At 40.8% G+C, this 19,828-nt stretch overlaps 1 protein-coding gene and 1 long non-coding RNA gene across 4 annotated transcripts in view; one reads left to right on the top strand and one right to left on the bottom strand.

Moving 5' to 3' along the window:
- USP31 (ubiquitin specific peptidase 31) overlaps nt 1–19,828 on the top strand; it is a 100,107-nt gene that overhangs the window by 34,083 nt on the left and 46,196 nt on the right. For 2 of the 3 annotated variants that reach the window (XM_077986522.1, XM_015125793.3), the window contains exons 2-5: nt 14,965–15,102; nt 16,604–16,689; nt 16,782–16,874; nt 17,539–17,674. In XM_077986522.1, the coding sequence (XP_077842648.1) occupies nt 14,965–15,102; nt 16,604–16,689; nt 16,782–16,874; nt 17,539–17,674 (453 nt within the window). Of the gene's footprint in view, nt 1–7,317; nt 7,383–14,964; nt 15,103–16,603; nt 16,690–16,781; nt 16,875–17,538; nt 17,675–19,828 lie in introns of those variants that run through there. The other variant, XM_015125794.3, reaches the window with a different exon arrangement.
- On the bottom strand, nt 9,058–19,567 carry LOC144338117 (uncharacterized). Its single transcript, XR_013411945.1, has 2 exons — nt 19,511–19,567; nt 9,058–10,149 (listed from the first exon to the last, which is right to left on the bottom strand). It is a non-coding gene; the product is annotated as an uncharacterized LOC144338117 (long non-coding RNA).

Here is a 19,828-nt window from a genome sequence, read left to right as displayed (position 1 = left end):
TATTATAAATAATGCTGCTGTGAACATTCACATACAGATTTTTATGTGGACATATGTTTTTGTTCCTCTTGGGTATATTTTAGAGATGTAATTGCTGGGTTATATGGTAACTGTGTTTAATTGTTTGAGGAGCTGTCAGGCTCTTTTCCAATGTTGCTACACCATTTTATTCCCACGAGCACTGTGTGAGGGTTCCAGTTTTTCCATATCCTCATCAACACTTGTTAACGTCTGTCTTTTTCGTTATAGCCATTTGAGTAGGCGTGAAGTGGTATCTCATTGTGGTTTTGGTTTGCAGTAAGTATATATTCTTTTGTATCTGGGTTCTTTTGCTAAAATTTGATATGAGATAACATCTATTTCTGTAAGAGTAGTGCCTAAATTATTGTAGAAAACATGGAAAATATATGCAAGTTGAAATAATAAAATTGACTTACTTGCCTTCCCCTCCCCTGTGTGTGTATAACATAATTGATATCAAACCATATATCCAGATTTTCATCATGTGATCTTTATTTCGTATGGTCTTATCAGTAATTTTCATCATAAAAACTTCAGTTTTTGGATCTGCTATAAACCTTTCACTTTTGATTATTTCTTGAGGCTATATAAAATGAGGAAATTCCTTTCAGTAGTTATATATTTCAAAGGCTCTTAAATCATATTATTACCTTATTTACAGAAGGATTTTACCACTAGCATTATTAAGAATGTGTGGTACCCCACTGTTGCAATTAGAAAAGAAATCTTTAAGTTGCTAAGTAGAAAATAGCATTTCATTGTTTTAATTTGCATTTCTTTGGTTAGTAGTGAGGGAGAACAGCTTGATCTATTCTTTGAAGTTACTATATGATAGTAACATTTTGATACTAGGGAATTGCCCTATTTTTATTTCACACCGTTGTCTTTTTTTTACTGTCCGTATGTTCACACACACACATCCATTTAGCATCCACATAAGACAGGCAGATGACCAAGGCCTGGACTGACTAGAATTGGTCAAGATTGGGCCAGGCCAGGCCTAGGCTGGGAAGGTTCTAAATTTTACTTTGCTAGGAGAAGACTGGAGCCAGGATGAGCTGGAGGTGTCTTTGTTGGTTTTTAGGAGATCTAATTCTTGTGGCCAGGATTGAAAGAATGGGTGGAGGCTGTGATTGATTGGAGGCCTAAGAGTCAGCCTGGTTTGCCTGTCAAGTATCCATAGGGTTGGCTGTGTAGAGTACAACAGCAGGTCTATGACTTGCAAGTATCTCAGGCAGTTAAAATTTACTGGGAGTACTCTGAGTTTATGGTGATGTGAATGCATAATTTATAGTGAAACTTGCTGGATCTGCTTATGAATAATCTCCCTTAGTTACTACTAAGTGATGTTGCAGTTATAAAGATGCAATAGCAGAACAATGAGTCAACGCAAGGTTATTTCCAGAATATTTTTGGATCCCCTTATAAAATCGGCTGTTCAGTCAAAAACATTTTAGGTCTGTTATAATCAAATGTCAATATATTCAAAATCAAGAGGATTTTGCCTCTTGTGTGTGTATATATAATCTGTCTGTGTTTATAGAAGAAATATATTCATGTTTGGCTTAGGGGTAGTTCAAGGCCTTATCTCATTTTTCCTCTACTCCTTGCCTTTCCCACCTTATTCTGCCTCCTGGGATGTATAGGTCGCTTTACTTCCACTTCGGAGAGGAGCGCCACTCAGCAAAGAACGTTGATTGGCTCTTGTGCTGTGTGCAGGGCCATTGTGCTGAGTTCGTAAGTCTGTATGTTCTTCCTGTACTTTCTTTTACTTGCTCAAAAAGCTGCCACTGCCATTCCTTTTTCCTCTTCATAGGGTTAAGCATTCATCTCCCACCACCTGGCAAGCCAGGATGGCCTGAAAAGGCCCCTGGATATAGCCGTAGGGATACATTCTTTTTCCCTCTTTCTCTCATTTTTCTTTGATGCTGGCTCTTGTCTCTTTCCCCAGTGGTTAAGATCCAGAGGTTGGTCTGGGCTTTGGGTTTAGAGTTACTGTAAGTGGAAAACTTTTGTTTAAAGCTCCATAGGTCTCTCTTGTTTTTAAACAGCCTGAGATATCATTGGCATATAAAAATTGTGTGTATTTAAAGTGTACAACTTGGTGCTTTTTAAACCCTTAACCATTTATAATGTTTCATGATAGGAACATATAATAATTATTAGATATTTAGATGACTTTTCAGTTTTAACTTTTTTTTTTTTTTTGAGATGGAGTCTCGCTCTGTTGCCCAGGCTGGAGTGCACTGGTGCGATCTCAGCTCACTGCAAACTCCACCTCCCGGTTCACGCCATTCTCCTGCTTCAGCCTCCTGAGTAGCTGGGACTACAGGCGCCCGCCACTGTGCCTGGCTAATTTTTTGTATTTTTAGTAGAGATGGGGTTTCCCTGTGGTCTCGATCTCCTGACATCGTGATCCGCCCGCCTTGGCCTCCCAAAGTGCTGAGATTACAGGTGTGAGCCGCCGTGCCCGGCCCAGTTTTAACTTTTAACTCTTTCAGATTACCATTCTTTCTGTATGATGACCAAGTTGCATTGGGACTGCACGTTTGCTTTTTTGTGTTGATTGTAAGTCAAAATTTCCCCCCTTCCTCCTTAAAAAAAGGGTTTGTTTTACTATGGTTGAAAATAATTGTAGATTGTGTTGGAAAATGACAAAAAGAGTCCAGAAAGAAGATGCTTTCAAAAGTATCTTGAGTTACTTGAGTTAGTTAATTGGGTAGTTAAATACATTTTGGTGACCTGAGCTGACTCTAAACTTGGAGTCAGCAATGTTTGGCCACTTAAGTTGTACGGGGAAGGATGGACTGTTGGTGGAATTAATCTCCACCAGAAGAGCAGCTTGAGCATTGTAAGGTGAAGAACACCCCCTTTACGTTACTGATGAGAGACAGATGGAGTTCCCCAAAGCCAGATCTTTGTCGCTGGTGTGTTTGCTTTCTCTAGCATCCTGGGACACTTGGGCAGGACGTAGTTCTTCACATGCTGCAACTTGATCTTTCTACATCATCTGCATTCCTCCTTACTCCTCAAATAATAACATCCCAATTAGATAAACTGCATTTTTGTTTCTGGGCCATATTTCAGTCATAGGAGGAAATACAAATTGCAACAAAACAAAAATTGCTTAACAAGGATTTATTTAAAAGCAAATAAATTCCCCGAAGCCTCAGAGTTGGTGCAGCTGTAGTTCAGTCATGCTTTATGTCTAATTGAAAATTGACATTTAGAATGAAGAACCTGAGCCCTGTGTGATGCTGAATCCTATATGGGGACAAAGCATTTTAAGGGACTTTGTTGAAAAAGGATTATAGGCAAAAATATTTTATTTTAATCAGATGAGGTTGAAGAATAGTGGTTACTGGCCGGGCACAGTGGCTCATGCCTATAATCACAGCACTTTGGGAGGCCAAGGCAGGTGGATCACTTGAGGTCAGGAGTTTGAGACCAGCCTGGCCAACATGGTGAAACCCCTTCTCTACAAAAAATACAAAAATTAGCTGGGCATGGTGATATGCGCCTGTAATCCCAGCTACTTGGGTGGCTGATGCAGGAGAATCGCTTGAACTCGGGAGGCAGAGGTTGCAGTGAGCCGAGATCCCGCCACTGCGATCCAGCCTGGAGGACAAAGCGAGACTGTCTCAAAATAGAAAAAAAGAAGAGTGATAACTTGGAACAGTTACTTTGTTTCTCTGAGGCTAAGTTTTTTCATCTATAAATAAGAATACAGCATAGGGAATTTCCCAAGAGTGAATTTATTTATTTTATTTTATTATTTTTTTGAGACAGAGCCTCACAGTGTCGCCCAGACTGGAGTGCAGTGGTGCGATCTCAGTTGACTGCAACCTCCGCCTCCTAGGTTCAAGCGATCCTCCTGCCTCAGCCTCTAGAGTAGCTGGGATTACAGGCATGAGCCACTGCACCTAGCCGTTAAGGGTGAATTTTATAGAAAACGTCTATAAGCAATAAGCGTAATGCCTGATACAGTATAAGCGCTCAATAAATATTAACTGTTACTGTTACCCTTTGCACCAAGCATTGTATTTGCCAGGTATTGGGGAAGTAATATTGAGTAAGACATTATTCCTGTTCACTGTCTAGGGATGCATGTGAGATGGTATGTCCTGGAGATATGAATAAAACATAATGTAAGAGGTCATATAATGCACTTATGACAAAGGAGCCTCCTGTAAGTTTTGGTGCTTTTGGAAGTGAAACTCCAGAGCTTTTCCAGTGTGGCTGTGTTCATTCTCAGACTTGGCTTCACATTAGAAATAGTCATTAAAAATACGTCACACTTGAGAAAAAATTAGCAGTGGGCTGCTGCCAGGATGTGGTTTTTATTTTTAACTTTCCCCAGGTAATTCTAATATGCAGCCAGGATTGAGAACCAGTGCTTTAGATGTTTTCTCCTTCTCTTTGGCATTTTTAAGGATCATGTAGTATTATAGGGTGATTCTATTCTTTTTTTTTTTGTTTTTCAAAACTGCATAATAGCATCGGTACAGAGTTTTAAACTTTATACAATGCTTTTATGATCTCATTAAAGCCTTACAGTAATCCTTTTAGAAAAGCATTACTCTCACCATTCCCATTTTGCAGAAAAGATGACTGAGGCTCAGAGAAAACACATGTTAAGTAAGAAATGGTAGAAAGTTCAGGCACAGTGACTGACACCTATAATCCCAGCACTTTGGGAGGCTGAAATGGGAGGATCACTTGAAGTCAGGAGTTCAAGACCAGCCTGGGCAACATGGTGAAACCCCATCTCTACTAAAAATACAAAAATTAGCAGGATGTGATGGCGTGCACCTGTAGTCCCAGCTACTTGGAGGCTGAGGCAGGAGAATCGCTTGAATCCAGGAGGCGGAGGTTACAGTGAGCTGAGATTGCACTACTGTACCCGAGCCTGGGCAGACAGAGAGAGACTCCATCTCAACGACAACAACAATAACAGAGAGAGACTCCATCTCAACAACAACAATAACCAAAAAAAAAAAAAAAAGAAAAGAAAAGAAAAAGAAATCAGAAGTAGTAGGAAGAGAACTTGAACCCTGGTATTCATAATCCAGCCTTTTTCTACTGCATTTCTAGCAGAAAGTTTTAGCCATTGTGTAAATACTTACTTGGAGGTCTTCTCTTGTTACTTGTATAATCTGTTGGGACAGCTGTTGCTTCTTGTTCATCTGGCTGAATCCACTTCACTTTTTCTCCCTTTTATCCTGGCTATTGACCATACTTCAACCCTTAGTTTTGTGGTTTCACGAGTCAGTTATAATTTCTTGAAATGCAGTAACCATTTCTCAACCCCTTTATTATAGCCTTTTCTTTTAGGTGAGGAATGTATACTTTACTAGTTGTTACTCAGCAGTGAGTCCTTGCCACCGGGTCTTTCTGGTACATATGAATTTGCTTAAAATCTAATACTAATCTTTTTTTTTTTTTTTTTTTTTTTTTTTTTTTTTGAGACGGAGTCTCGCTCTGTCGCCCAGGCTGGAGTGCAGTGGCGCAATCTCGGCTCACTGCAAGCTCCGCCTCCTGGGTTCACGCCATTCTCCTGCCTCAGCCTCCTGAGTAGCTGGGACTACAGGTGCCCACCACCGTGCCCGGCTAATTTTTTGTATTTTTAGTAGAGACGGGGTTTCACCGTGGTCTCGATCTCCTGACCTTGTGGTCCGCCCGCCTCAGCCTCCCAAAGTGCTGGGATTACAGGCGTGAGCCACCGCACCCGGCCTAAAATCTGACACTAATCTTATAGCAGTGCAGATATTCTTTGCTATCCAAATCTCTTTGGTTCCTGAGTTTGGATCCTGAGAACTTGGATATGAGGGACACCGATTCTTGAGTTATCCTATGCTTGGCCCTTGTGCCTGGAAGGATCAGGAGCTCTGTACAGGTTGAGCATCCTAAATCTGACAATCTGAAATCTGAAATGCTCCAAAATTTGAAACTTTGTGAGCACTCACATGATGTTCAGAAGAAATGCTCATGGGAGCATTTTGGATTTTGACTTTTCGAATTTGGGATGCTCAGCTGGTAAATATAATGCAAATAATCAGAAATCTGAAAAAAAATATGAACTTGAAAATACCTCTGGTTCTGAGCATTTTGGATGAGGGATACTCAGCCTGTACCAGGAATAACATGCTTTGCTCTGTGACCAAATGTGAACAGAGTCCAAAGAATGTGTGTGGCATTTGCTCCTGTCCTCATCAGGTTGTCTTTCCATCCTGCGTGGAAGCCCCCTTTCCCTGTGCCTCATTTATCTCTCTCTCCTCTCCCACCAGAGTCCCCTGCTTATCCTTCTGAGGAGGGAGAGTGGTTTGAGGAGCGTGGTGGAGGGCATTCCAGCCCTAGGGGAAGTACATATGAAAACCTAGAGGCCTTAGGGTCCCTTTCAAGGGCCTTTTGCCCCAGCCAGCAAATAGTAGGAGTCTCTCAGTCTTATTTGTGCCTTCTGTTAAAAGACCTTCCCTCAGAGGAGAAGATAAGGAGGAAGAATGGATGAGGGGCACAGAAGGCCCTATTTATTCTGTGTCCTAGTATGTCATACTATTGCATGGACACTATATTACCATTTTTCATGGCTCATATCTGTTTTTACAGTGTTCATTTATTTGTACAAATTTTATCCCTCATGTTTTAGCTAATTATTCTTCATCAACTTAGTAGGTGTCCTGAAAGTAAAATTCAAAAGATGAAACTTTTCTTAAGACAACTGCTTATTATTTTATTTCTAGCAGCAGCCCAGAAACCAGATTTCTCTTTTAAATACCATCTATAAACCCAGCTGTTTGCATTTTGTCTATTTCTTTTTCTAAAAATGTAAATACTATTGTCCTCCTGAGTTCTTCTGTGTGTGGGTTTTTTTTTTTTTTTTTTTTGGTCCCTGATCACTGGAAACAAATTTTGTGTTTCTTCTGGCATATAATCAAAGAAAGTGGGCAATGATTGGGTTTGATGAGTCTTGCAAGCTACCCTTCTTCCCAAAAGAGGAGCCCAGTTCCCGATCATTCATGTCAGACCAGTATTGCCACATCCGTTTCCCATGGGTGGAAATCACCAGTGACCGACCATTGCTTTTTCTTCTTCTTCCTGGTGTTAGGTGAAGGATGTCTTGGACCAGTCAGTACCTTTTCCCTGGAGCCTGGGATGCTTCGGCCTCTTTACTAGGGCTCTACAGATGCTTCGGCCTCTTTACTAGGGCTCTACAGAAGGAAAGACCCTCATGTCTAATTTTATGGCTCTTTGCTTTTCTGACCCATGTTTCCAACTCATTTTTTTTTTTTCTTTAAGGGAAAAAAATAAAAACATTCTCTCTTTGAAGGGTAAGGAGAAATTTTGTGAAACTTGAAAACCTGGTAAGTGTTTTGCCTTTTACTTTATTTTTTAGTAACTATATGCTAAGGATCATCCCATTTGAGGGGAAAATTGAAGCAGTGGTCAAACTTGTTTATAGTAGGATGTATAGGATTTAAGCCAGGAGATCAAGAGACTCAGTTTAATATTTTTTCCAAACAGAAGCACTGTACCCAAATTCTGTAAAATAGACACAAATATGTAAGACTAATTTTAAGAAGGACCATGTTCTATTTTTTCTTTTCTTTTCTATTTTATTTTTATTTATTTTAAGTAGAGATGGGATCTCAATATGTTGCCCAGGTTGGTCTTGAACTGGGCTCAAGCCATCCTCCTGCCTTGGCCTTCCGAAGAGCTGAGATTACAGGCATAAGCCAACACACCCGGCCCACATTCTATTTTCTATAGAAATGACATACTTAAATGATTTCTCAGATTATAGCAATGCTTCTGTTTACAGAGGACATTGATAATCAACTTTTTCAAAACTGCAAACATACAGAAAGATTAATTTGACATCAAATAAACTAAGGTTTAATTATGAAAAAAAATTGTAAAGACAAATCAAAGCAGCATCAGATGTGACCAAAAATGTAAACCAGATCACTTTCTAGGACTCCTAGGGAAGAGCTTGGGTGAAGATTTGGGATGCAGGGGTCTCATCTGCTCATTTGATAAACGAGGATTCGAATCACAGGTTCAGTGAGTTGCCTCTGATAACCAGTGGTTTGTGGCAGAGCCAGAGCTTGAACTTAGGATTCCTGACTCCTGCTATTTTTCTTTTTTCTGTGACACATACTAAAGGATTGGCCATTAGATTCTTCTATGTTTTGTTTTGTCTGGGGAAGAGGTAAGATAAATAGTCCCCTGGGTATCTGCAGTGGGAATAAGTTACCATTGTGAGGGGTAAAAAGGCAGAAAGAGGACCTTTTGTGTTTGTGTATTGAGATTTTCTTTTCCTTAAATTTCCTTTAGGGTGTGATGTAGTGATTTAGGGTGGAGTTGACCCAGAATGGTTTTTGCCGTAGTTATGAGGGTTGTGGACGTCCTGTTACCTGTTTGGTCATGCCCAACAAACATGTTGTTGAGCAGCCTTGGCAGTCTGCATTAGAACACAGCAACTGGTGGATAAGTGTGGATGAGTTGAAGTGATAGTGGACAGAAGCATAAATAAATTTAATGCAGTCTTGATAATTGAATGTCATCTCCACCCTGAAATCTGAATGGATGCTGTGTATAAATTATCTGCTTTGAAACATAATGAAGAGTTTGATTTCAGTTAATTTGTTTGGAATGTCTATGTTGAAAACTTTTTTTTTTTTCCTTTTATTTCCCCATTGGGAGTCCATAAGAGAGAGGATTCGGAAGAGAAGCTTGCTGTACTTCTGACAGTTTCTGTGGCCCAACCATATGCCATGAGATTGTCATTACCCCTGTTACACCTAAGAGCTCCTCTTAGCAGTTGTCGTCTACTTTTTTTACAAAACAAACTCAACCAGGTTCCCTGCCTTCCTGTCTTTAGCTTATCTGCATCCAGGACTATCTTTACCCCCTTCTCTTCCATCTCTCCTACCTATCTTCTGTTTAAGGCCAGTACCTCTACAGCCTCTGTTAAATCAATCTCTCCTTTTCCCCTTACCAAAGAATCACCTTTTTTTTTTTTTTTTTTTTTTTGAGTAAGAGTCTTGCTCTGTTGCCCAGGCTGGAGTGCAGTAATGCGATCTTGACTCACTGCAGTCTCCACCTCCCAGATTCAAGCAACTCTCCTGCCTCAGTTTCCTGAGTAGCTGGGATTACAGATGCCCACCACCACGGCTGGCTAATTTCTGTATTTTTAGTAGAGATGGGGTTTTGCCATGTTGGCCAGGCTGATCTTGAACTCCCGACCTCAGGTCATCTGCCCGCCTCAGCCTCCCAAAGTGCTGGGATTACAGGTGTGAGCCACTGCACCCAGCCCGAAGAATCATCTTTATTCAGATATCTCCTTTCTGTTAGCTCCTTCCCTTAGGATGTGGGTCCCTCTGCTCCTGAAGGTCCCCTCCAGATGGTCACAGCATCTTTCCTCCATCCTTTTATAACTGAGCTCGTTGGTGATGAAGAATGGTCTCTGGCAGTCATTCAAATCCTTACCTTGTTTCTTTTAACCCTCTCTGATAAATATTCTGCTTCATTGAGATTACATGAGCATGCAACCTCTTAATTTGCTATTCCAGAGGATCTGCCTCAGAGCCTGTCTGACTTGCCTTTTCTGCGGTAGTTTTCATTGTGGCTTCTGCCTCCGTGGAGGTTTGTCTGTCCTCACTTGTGATGCCACTCTCTCTCTCCTGGCTGCCACCTCTTTGCTTCTTCACAGGCAGCTTTTCTGTGACCTTTTCCAGTGTTCAAGATTCTGTCCCAGCTGCTTCCTTTTCTCACCAGATGTTCTCTGGGTTCTGTCTTATATGATAGGCGTGTGCTGCTCTGATTCAGATTTCCAGCTTAGATCTCTTTCCTGAGCACCAGATTTAACCTCACTTGGGATCATGTTTATACCTCAAATGCAGCTTGTTCAAAACTGTGGTCCCCTAATCTCTTCCTCTGTTCTTGGTTTCATTATCTACCTAAGTCAGAAGTGGGAGACCTTGTGTCATCTGCTTTCCTCTTTCAATCCGTCAGTATAGTGACATCTACATGTTTGTCTTCCATCCCGAGTCAACCAAGGTTTCATTAGTGCTAATGATGTTTTTAATCAATTCTTTTTTGTGTTTTTTTTTGAGGCGGAGTTTCGCTCTTGTTGCCTAGCCTGGAGTGCAATGGCATGATCTCGGCTCACTGCAACCTCCTCCTCCCGGGTTCAAGTAATTCTCCTGCCTCAGCCTCCTGAGTAGCTGGGACTACAGGTGCCCGCCACCGCGCCTGGCTAATTTTTTGTATTTTTAGTAGAGACGGGGTTTCTCCATGTTGGTCAGACTGGTCTTGAACTCCCGACCTCAGGTGATCCACCCGCCTCAACCTCCCAAAGTGCTGGGATTACAGGTGTGAGCTACTGCGCCTGGCTATTCATTTTTTTTTTTTTTTAATTAGGAAATCTTCTCTTCTGTAGCTCACATTCTTCCGTTATACATACTAATGCCTTTGGTTTTGATTCTTCTAAATGAGGGGAACATAAGGCCACAAGCCAAACCATTTCAAGATGGAATAAGGGTTTTTTTAAAAAAAAATTATTATTATTCTTTTTATTGAGACGGAGTTTTGCTCTTCTCGCCCAAGCTGGAGTGCAATGGCGCATTCTCAGCTCACTGCAGCCTCCGCCTCCCAGATTCAAGCATTTCTCCTGCTTCAGCCTCCCAAGTAGCTGGGATTACAGGCATGTGCCACCACGCCTGACTAATTCTGTGTTAGTAGAGATGGGCTAACTACTGTTGGTCAGGCTGGTTTTGAACTCGACCTCAGGTGATCCACCTGTCTCAGCCTCCTAAAGTGCTGGGATTACAGGCATGAGCCACCACGCACAGGACGTTTATATATATACAAAATGCTAAAGGGAGACAGATGTGAAGACTGAGAAAAAAGCCCTTGGATTTGATGATTTAGTGGGGAGGTTTTGTAGTGTGGTGAAGACTTCCTATCATGCCTGTTCCTCCTTGTGTACCTGTTTCTGAGATGGCATTCAGTGGTCCCTTCCAGGTATTTGAAACTTTGTCGTTATCAGGATCCTTCTCCTGTGCTCATTTTATTCAGTAAGTTGTGTCAGTGACACCTCCATATTCTCTGTAATATCCCTGTTATTTTCCTCCCAAATCTGAATCTCAAGATCTATAAATGAACATTTTCTTGTTGATTCACATCAAACTGATCATCAGATTGTGATGCAAATTGCAAATCTCTTCCTTCTTTTCACCTCTGTTATCGTTGTCTTAATTGCAATATAGCAGACACTTTTTAGTTCTCTGGCCTCCTTTATCATTCTTCAACATTTCACACTGTCAATCAACCTTTTCTTCATGAAGCTCTCTACATTTGACTCTTGGACACCATTCTCCTGATTTTCTCACTACATCTTTGATGGTTTTTTTCTTGGTCTTCTTTGAGCCCCCCACCTAAATATAGGTTACCTCTGCATTCTGTCCTCTGACTCAATCTCCCATAGATGATGTCTGGGCACTCTCAGCCTTAGTTGAGGTTTCTACCACCACCCATCTGTTGAATTCCAAATCTTTGTCCTTAGCACAGACTCCTGCAGTGAACCCACAGATCTGTAGTTTCCAGTTGTTTACCAGATAACTTCCATTCAGAGGTTCCATAGAACTTTAGCTACAATGGATTCGAAAGTGGGGACCAATTCTGGGAACTCTTTCCCAGACTTCTTCCTTTTTTATTTTCTGTCTTGATGATACCAGTTGCTCATCATCTAGGTAAGACCCCTGAGTGAGTGACATTAATGCCTCCTTCCTCCCTCTCCACATTCATTAGATCACAAATCCTAATGATTCTACCACTCAAATTCCTAAATCTCTCCTAAATCTGCCTTCCCATTCTGTCCTCACTGCTTTAGCTTAAACTGTCATTATTTCTTGCCTCTTTAGTTTGTTTCCTAACTACTCTCCCATTGTGCAGTTATCTCCCCTGCTTTCTTTTTTATTTATTTATTTATTTGAGATGGGGTCTCGCTCTGTCATCCAGGCTGGAGTGCACTGGTGTGATCTCGGCTCACTGCAAGCTCCGCCTCCCAGGTTCACGCCATTCTCCTGCCTCAGCCTCCCAAGTTGCTGGGACTACAGGCGCCCACCACCACGCCTGGCTAATTTTTTGTATTTTTAGTAGAGACGGGGTTTCACTGTGTTAGCCAGGATGGTCTCGATCTCCTGACCTCGTGATCCACCCATCTTGGCTTCCCAAGGTGCTGGGATTACAGGCGTGAGCCACTGCACCCGGCCCCCTGCTTTTTCTTTACTCCCATGTATAATATGGCTAAAATTTGAGTGCTGATTATATCTCATTTACATGTGAAATGTTTGGCATGCATTCTCAAAATCTAATCATCATACTGAGTCATTATTATCCATTTTGCTTTGGAGGAGAGTAGTCCCAGGCCTCACAAATAGGAAGTCGGGGAATGGGGATCTGATCTCAGGCTGTATGCTCCAGAGCCCATGATCTTAATTTACCAGTTCACTTACAGCTCCCTTTGCCATGTTTGAGTGGTCTTTAATGTCTTTCCTGAACTGGCCTCTGACTTTACTGTTTCATCTCCTCCTACTCTGCCTAATCTGTCTACTGTTTCATCTCCTTCCATTCTGTCTAATAGACCTGGAATTTCAGGCCTATTGACCTTTTTGGTCTTCCTTGAAGGTGTCATACTATACCTTTGTGTGTTTGTGCATGTTGCTTCCTCAGCCTTGAATCCCTGCCTCTTTATCTTCAAGGTCCAGCTCAAATGACATCTCCTGAAAGGGTTTCTTGTCTATTAGTTAACACCACTATCCTCCTACTTCTTAATTAGCTTCTATTCTTTTCCCATGATATGCCTATATACAACTGCCATATTTATATTTATAGAAAGTTTGTAAATATATATATTCGCCTTTAAATAAACTTTTAATTTTAGGATAGTTTTAGATTTACAGAAAAAGTGGCAAAGGTAGCATAGAGTTTCCACGAAGCCCATACTCAGTTTCCCTTTTGTTAATATCCTATGTCACCATAGTGCATTTGTTATAACTAAGAAGCTAACATTGGTACGTTACTATTGACTAAATCTGACACTTTATTCAGATATCCCCAGTTATTCTCTTGTGCCTTTTTTCTGTTCCAGGCTCCCATGGAATAACACATTACATTTAGTCGTCACGTCGTCTTAGTCTCTTCTGGTCTGTGATTATTTCTCAGACTTTCCTTATCCTTGATGACCTTGATAGTTTTGGGAAGCACCAGTCACATTTTTTTTTTTTTTTTTTTGCAGAATGTTCCTCAGTTTGGGTTTTGTTTGATGTTTTCCTTATGATTAGACTGAGGCCATGGGTTTTTGGGAGGAAGACCAGAGGTAAAATGTTCTTTTTGTCACATATCAAGTGCACATGCTAGCAACATGACTTACTACTGATGATGTCAACCTTGCCCAGCTCTCTAAAGCAGTGTTAGTTACTGTGTTAGTAACTGTAAGTTACTTTCTACTCCTCTTTCCAATCTCCTGTCTTTGGAAGTAAGTCATTATCACAACCCACACTCAAGGTGTAGGGGTGGTAAGCTCTACCTCCTGGAGGGGGGATTATTGATATAACTTATTTGGAATTCCTCTGTAAGGAAGATTTACCTCTTCTCCCTCATTTATTCATTCAGTCATTATATCAATTTATACTTTTTTATACATTGGGTTATAACCTAATATTATTTATTCTTTTGATCAGATTGTTCTAGCTTTGGCTGTTGGGAGTTCTTTTAGGTTGGTTCCTGTGTCTTTTTGATATGTCTCCTGTCCCAACCCTAGAATCGGCATTTCTCCAAGGAGCCCTAGTTTTATACTGGAAAATGGTATTAGAAACCAAGATATGGGCACTGGATGTGCACATTGTTACTGGGGTGTCACTACTTCTTTGCCTTTCAGTGTACATATATGGATATGAACCCAAGTTTATATAAATATCTGTATTTATTTATCTGTTCACTTTATATTAAGCTAAATAGGAGTTTATACTGACTTCAGCTGATTCATTGCCTTCCCTCCTTGCTTATCTGTAACTTCCCTCTCTATGAGAAACTTGGCATCCATTACCACTATCCTATCATGCTACACTGTAAGATGGACTTTCCCCCTGTCCCCTTCACTAGGCTGTTTGTATCTTAGACACTTATTAAATCTCTGTTGATGAGTGATGAATCTTGAAGCTGTTATGTATCTTACATAATAAAAGTCCAACATTTTAGCAAAAGCAATGTAAATCAATCTCGTAAAGTTTGAAACAAAACTTTTACCTGCTTTGTTATGTAACATGCTCATTGTAGAAAATATGAAAAGTGAGAAGGAAAAAAAGCACCTGTAATTCTATCACCCAGAGATAATACTTAATATGTAGGTATGTGTTATTTTAGAACTTTTCTTTGTATGTACATGTCTACACCCCCCCCCAAACAATTTTTACAAGAATACATTCACATTTCACACGAGTTATTTATAACTTTTTTCACTTAATATAGTATTTCTTAAGGATGTCATGTAGTTGTATCCTAATTTAACTGTCTTTACTGTTTCATCTCCTCCTATTCTTAACCAATTCTCTTTTTTAAGATGTCCAAGTTATTACCAATTATTTGCTTTCATAAACCCTGATTAATATTTTCTTAGAAGTCTTGACAGGCTGTTCTGATAATTTCCTTAGATACACTCCTAAAAGTAGAATTGCTGGATTAAGTGTATTTTAAGGGTTCTGGTACATGTTTCTAGGGGTGAGGTTTTTACACCAGCATCTGTTTTTACTTTGCACTCCTTCTGGGAAGTACTCTCTAACATGCTTGAGGTCTTGCATCCCTTTTGGGATTATGACTAAATAGTTTTTCTTTAAAGCCAGGAACTCACAACTGTTCATGCTGATTTATTTACCTGCATAGACTATTGTGTCAAAGAATGCACTGCAGTACCGGGGAAATTCCCAGCATGATGCTCAGGAGTTTCTACTGTGGCTTTTGGACCGAGTTCACGAAGACCTCAACCATTCAGTGAAGCAGAGTGGCCAGCCGCCTCTGAAGGTAAGGACGCACGCTCCCCTAGGGCAGTCAGCTAGTCATGAGAGCGTGTAGATTCTTCTACTGAGGACTTGTTGCATTGCATTAATACAATGAAATTGACTAAGCTCTGAGTGAGTAGAAGATTCAATGGCTACTTAAAGGACATTTCATTTTGTTTGCTACTGTGCTGGCAGTGTGAGATACAAGAACTGTTGTCCCCAAGGAATTTATAGTCTAATGAGAGGGGAAACATTTGCATGTATGATGAACTTCAGATTAAAAAAAGTGATTCCATTTCACTAAACTGTTTTTAAAGCAGAATGTGTTTGCTTTCTATTCTAGTAAGACACATACTCTGTAGTTCACTCGAATGAATACAGAATCACAAAGGAAACATGGATTTTCTCTGCTGTTAGGATTGGATTTGACTATAGAAGCCCCAGAATGTTCTCATTGAGAAACATAATGATTAATTTTTAATTGTATACATGTAGTCTTACAAATATGGATAAAATGACTTATATAATGGAAAAAATTAAGACTAAAGAGTTGCTTCCCTTGGGCAGTTTTTAAAGTTTTTGATGATTCTGCTCTGTACTTCAAATTTTAAATTTCTAGGTTTGGTAAGTTGTTAAATTATTCTAATTCAAGATCCTTTTGTGCCTGAACACTCTCTTCTGTCATATGACTATATGCATGTGGCTGATTCTCCCACCAAATTGAGACATCCTCAAGGTCAGGCACTGGATCTTATTATCTTTGTATCCTAACGTTCTGTACAGTTCTCTCTGCATATGGTGCTTAGTAATTAATTGTTAGGTGGAGGGACATGAAAAGTTAAATACAACATGAAGTAGAGTGTGATTAGGCACTAACATACACAGCACAGCTAATAGGTACTTTTTTTTTGAGATGGACTTTCACTCTTGTTGCCCAGGCTGGAGTGCAATGGCGCAATCTCGGCTCACCACAACCTCTGCCTCCTGGGTTCAAGTGATTCTCCTGCCTCAGCCTCCTGAGTAACTGGGATTACAGTTATGCGCCACCACAGCCAGCTAATTTTGTATTTTTAGTAGAGACGAGGTTTCTCCATGTTGATCAGGCTGATCTCGAACTCCCGAGCTCAAGTGATCCACCCGCCTCAGCCTCTCAAAGTGCTGGGATTACAGGCATGACCCACCGTGCCCGGCTACCATTAGTACTTTTAAAGTGGTTGAGGATTACTTCTTAGAGGAGTTTGGAGAATTGGAGGGAAACTGGAGCATCCTGGGGAAGGGGAGCTGTCTGGCTGAGTGCCATGCAGAGACGATCGCTGGCAGAGTCTGTGTGAGGGGATGAGTCCACGTGACCCACATCCTGCCTGCTGTGTTCTGGCTCCTTTAGCAGGTGCCCGTCACTGAAGTATCTGCACTTGATGCATAGCTTGTAAAGGAAGTCAAGGACATTTGTGATTCTCTGACTTCATCTTCAGCCAAGAATTGGTCTTCCTAGTCTGTGAAATTGTACTTTCTTTTTTTTTTAGCCACCGTCAGAGACTGATATGATGCCTGAGGGACCTTTTCCTGTCTGTAGCACTTTTGTACAAGAACTCTTTCAAGCCCAATACCGGTATGAGCAAATCAGATGTTCCCACTTATTTTGTTTACCTGACATAGTTCTGGGTGATTTTAATGTTGAGTGTCTTACCTTTTGTTTTAAAGATCTTCTTTGACGTGTCCTCATTGTCAGAAACAGAGCAACACTTTTGATCCTTTCCTTTGCATTTCTTTGCCAATTCCTCTACCCCACACAAGGTAAGAATGGATTTAGTAAAATGAAGACTGTATTTTCTTACTGTATTCCTTTTCCTCTGTAGGCTCCTATTAGATCTTCTTACTTATTTAGACAGGGGATTTCTAGGGATTAATGGGAAATTAATAGTAATGGGATTAATAATGGGATTGAATACAGTCATTGCTACAACCTTACAAGAATAAATGCCCTCCTGAGTTTGCAGGGTAAGCAGGCACATGAGGCAAGCAGGGGCTGTTTAGTCTGAACCGGTTTGTCATCCTCACATAGTATCGGGGGAGGGGGAGGGCTGTTGAGTGGCTTCAGGATTCTCTAGAGACCTTACTTTACGTTTCTTGTTTCTCTTAGTTGCTTTATTTTGAACAATTTCTCAACATTTCCAGGAGTTATGCTGTTCTAAAGAAAATACAAAGCACAGAATCAAGTGTAGATATATTTTTGTTTGCTTCATAAAGTGTTCATTTTGTGACGATTGCCTTTTCCAAAGATCTTGATGATTTTTTGATAGTTCTGCTTAGAGCCAAGTGAAATTTTTCCATTTGGCTTCAGAGTAACACTGTGGGTTAGCTTTAGATTTTTGTTGATTTCAACTCAGGTTTATTTTGCATTTCTATGTTTTAGTTGAAATAAGTGACTAATGAGAAGATCTGACTTTGATCTGTACAGGCCTCTCTATGTCACTGTAGTGTATCAAGGGAAATGTTCTCACTGCATGAGGATTGGTGTGGCCGTGCCTCTGTCTGGGACTGTTGCCAGACTTCGGGAAGCAGTGTCTATGGAAACAAAGATCCCCACTGATCAGGTAATAAGTCTGCTAAGGCAAGTTACACATGAGCCACAAAAGTATTGCTTTCTGTTCTCTTAGAATTTTTTATAGTTCTTTGCCGAGTATGATTAGAGATTTAAAACCAGTTGCATTTAGAGTTGAGGGGAAAAAAAATCAAGACCCCAAAGAGTAAAATATATAGAGAAACTTTTCATGTTTCATGTAATTGTATATATAATTTTAAAAGGAGGCTGGGCACGGTGGCTCACGCCTGTAATCCCACCATTTTGAGAGGCCGAGGCAGGTGGATCACGAGGTCAGGAGATCAAGACCATCCTGGCTAACACGGCGAAACCCTGTCTCTACTAAAAATACAAAAAATTAGCTGGGTGTGGTGGCGGGTGCCTATAGTCCCAGCTATTCAGGAGGCTGAGGCAGGAGAATAGTGTGAACCCGGAGGTGGAGCTTGCTGTGAGCTGAGATCGCGCCACTGCACTCCAGCCTGGGCAACAGAGCGAGACTCCTCTCAAAAAAGAAAAGGAGAAGCTGTGTACCAGGACCTTCTTGTAGCTTCGTTCATAAGGTATAATTACTTAACCCTTCTTAAATCATTCCCATGGATGTGTATGTGGGCAGTGGAGCGTCCTCGCAGCGTTTGATAGTCAAAGAGGCTTTGAAAACTTGAGCAGTGACGCTAGAAAACCCCTTGTGGTGATAAGAGTGGATATCTTGCTAGTACAGTGTTCTATACGTAATAGATGCTCAATATGTTTTGTTTTCTCATTATGGCTGGATCAGAGTCTCTTACCTTGTTTAGAGAAGAGAAAGGAAAGTTGTGCCCATGCCGCTTCCCTTTTGGGATGCATGTTTGATAAGCAGTTATGTTGAAATTGACCAAAAATACTTTTGACCTGTTTGGACTTGACATGTTTCTGCATATAGCTTTTACTCAATTTGCTATTATTATTTTATTTGGAAAAACATTCCTTATTTAAGATTTATTAAGGAAAGATGACTCAGTAGCTAAATTGCTTTCCCTAGATAGTAGCTTCTGGAAGCTACTATGTAATCCCTGGAATAATAAAGGTGTTTTGTACTTTGGCCTTATGTGGCCTTATTTGGGAAGTTACCACAGTAAAACAAATACAACCAGCAGTGTTACCCTAATATGGCAAATATCTCATATTTTTGTAGGCCAAGTACTGGCATGTTGATAAAATGTTCATATTCTTTCCTACTCTGAAAAGCCCATTGGCTCTTTCTTCCTCTCAGGATGAGGGAAAGGCAGAAAGAGAGGGAGCGAGGCTTTGGTGGTGTCCAGGGCAAATCTGGTTGCATCTTTACAGCTTCCAGCACCGTCTGGCTCCTTTTGCATGTGGTTTAAATTGGTGAAATAATTACAAGTTTGCTGTTGACCTCAGTTTGCTGAAGAGAGTGAATTTTACTTGCATGTTCACTGGCAGAAAAACAACATGGTCATTAAATTCATTAAAAGGAAAATGTGCCAGGAACATTTTTGCTGGACTATTTGTGGAATATGCCACCAACCTCTTTTACCTGGTAGATCTGCAGAATGTTAGTGCTGGTAGAGGGGACCTCAGGGGTCCAGTCCAACTCTCTTATTTGAAAGAGGCTCAGAGAAGACGTGTGACTTGTTCAGGTTTGCAGGGCTGGTTGGTGATAGGCTGGACTGGAACCTGCATGCCCAGTCCAGTGCTTTTTCAGTAGACAGCGTGGCTGAGCATGTAATAAAGTCTTTAAATGTCTCCAGTGTTCTCCTCTCCATCTTTTGTTTCTTTTGTTCATTTGTTTGTTTGTATGTATGTATATATGTACGTATGTATGTATTGATTGATTGAGACAGGGTCTCACTCTGTTGCCCAGGCTGGAGTGCATTGGTGCAATCATGGCTCACTGTAGCCTCAACCTTGTAGACTCAAGCGATCCTCCCACCTCAGCCTCCCAAATAGTGGGGAATACAGGCGCATGCCACCACGCCCAGCTGAGTTTTGTATTTTTCATAGAGACGAGGTTTTGGCATGTTGCCCAGGCTGGTCTTGAACTCCTGGCCTCAAGCAGTCCTTCTGTCTTGGCCTCCCAAAGTGCTGGGATTACAGGCTTGAGCTACCATGCCTGTCCTGTTTTTCTGTTTTATTGTAAAATATTCAACCATTTCAGAAATATAACAGA

Source organism: Macaca mulatta, chromosome 20 (genome assembly GCF_049350105.2).
Source record: "Macaca mulatta isolate MMU2019108-1 chromosome 20, T2T-MMU8v2.0, whole genome shotgun sequence".
In the NCBI taxonomy this organism is placed as follows: Eukaryota; Metazoa; Chordata; class Mammalia; order Primates; family Cercopithecidae; genus Macaca; species Macaca mulatta.
Note: the sequence above shows the minus strand (reverse complement) of the source record. Positions and strands in the feature narration are given on the sequence as shown.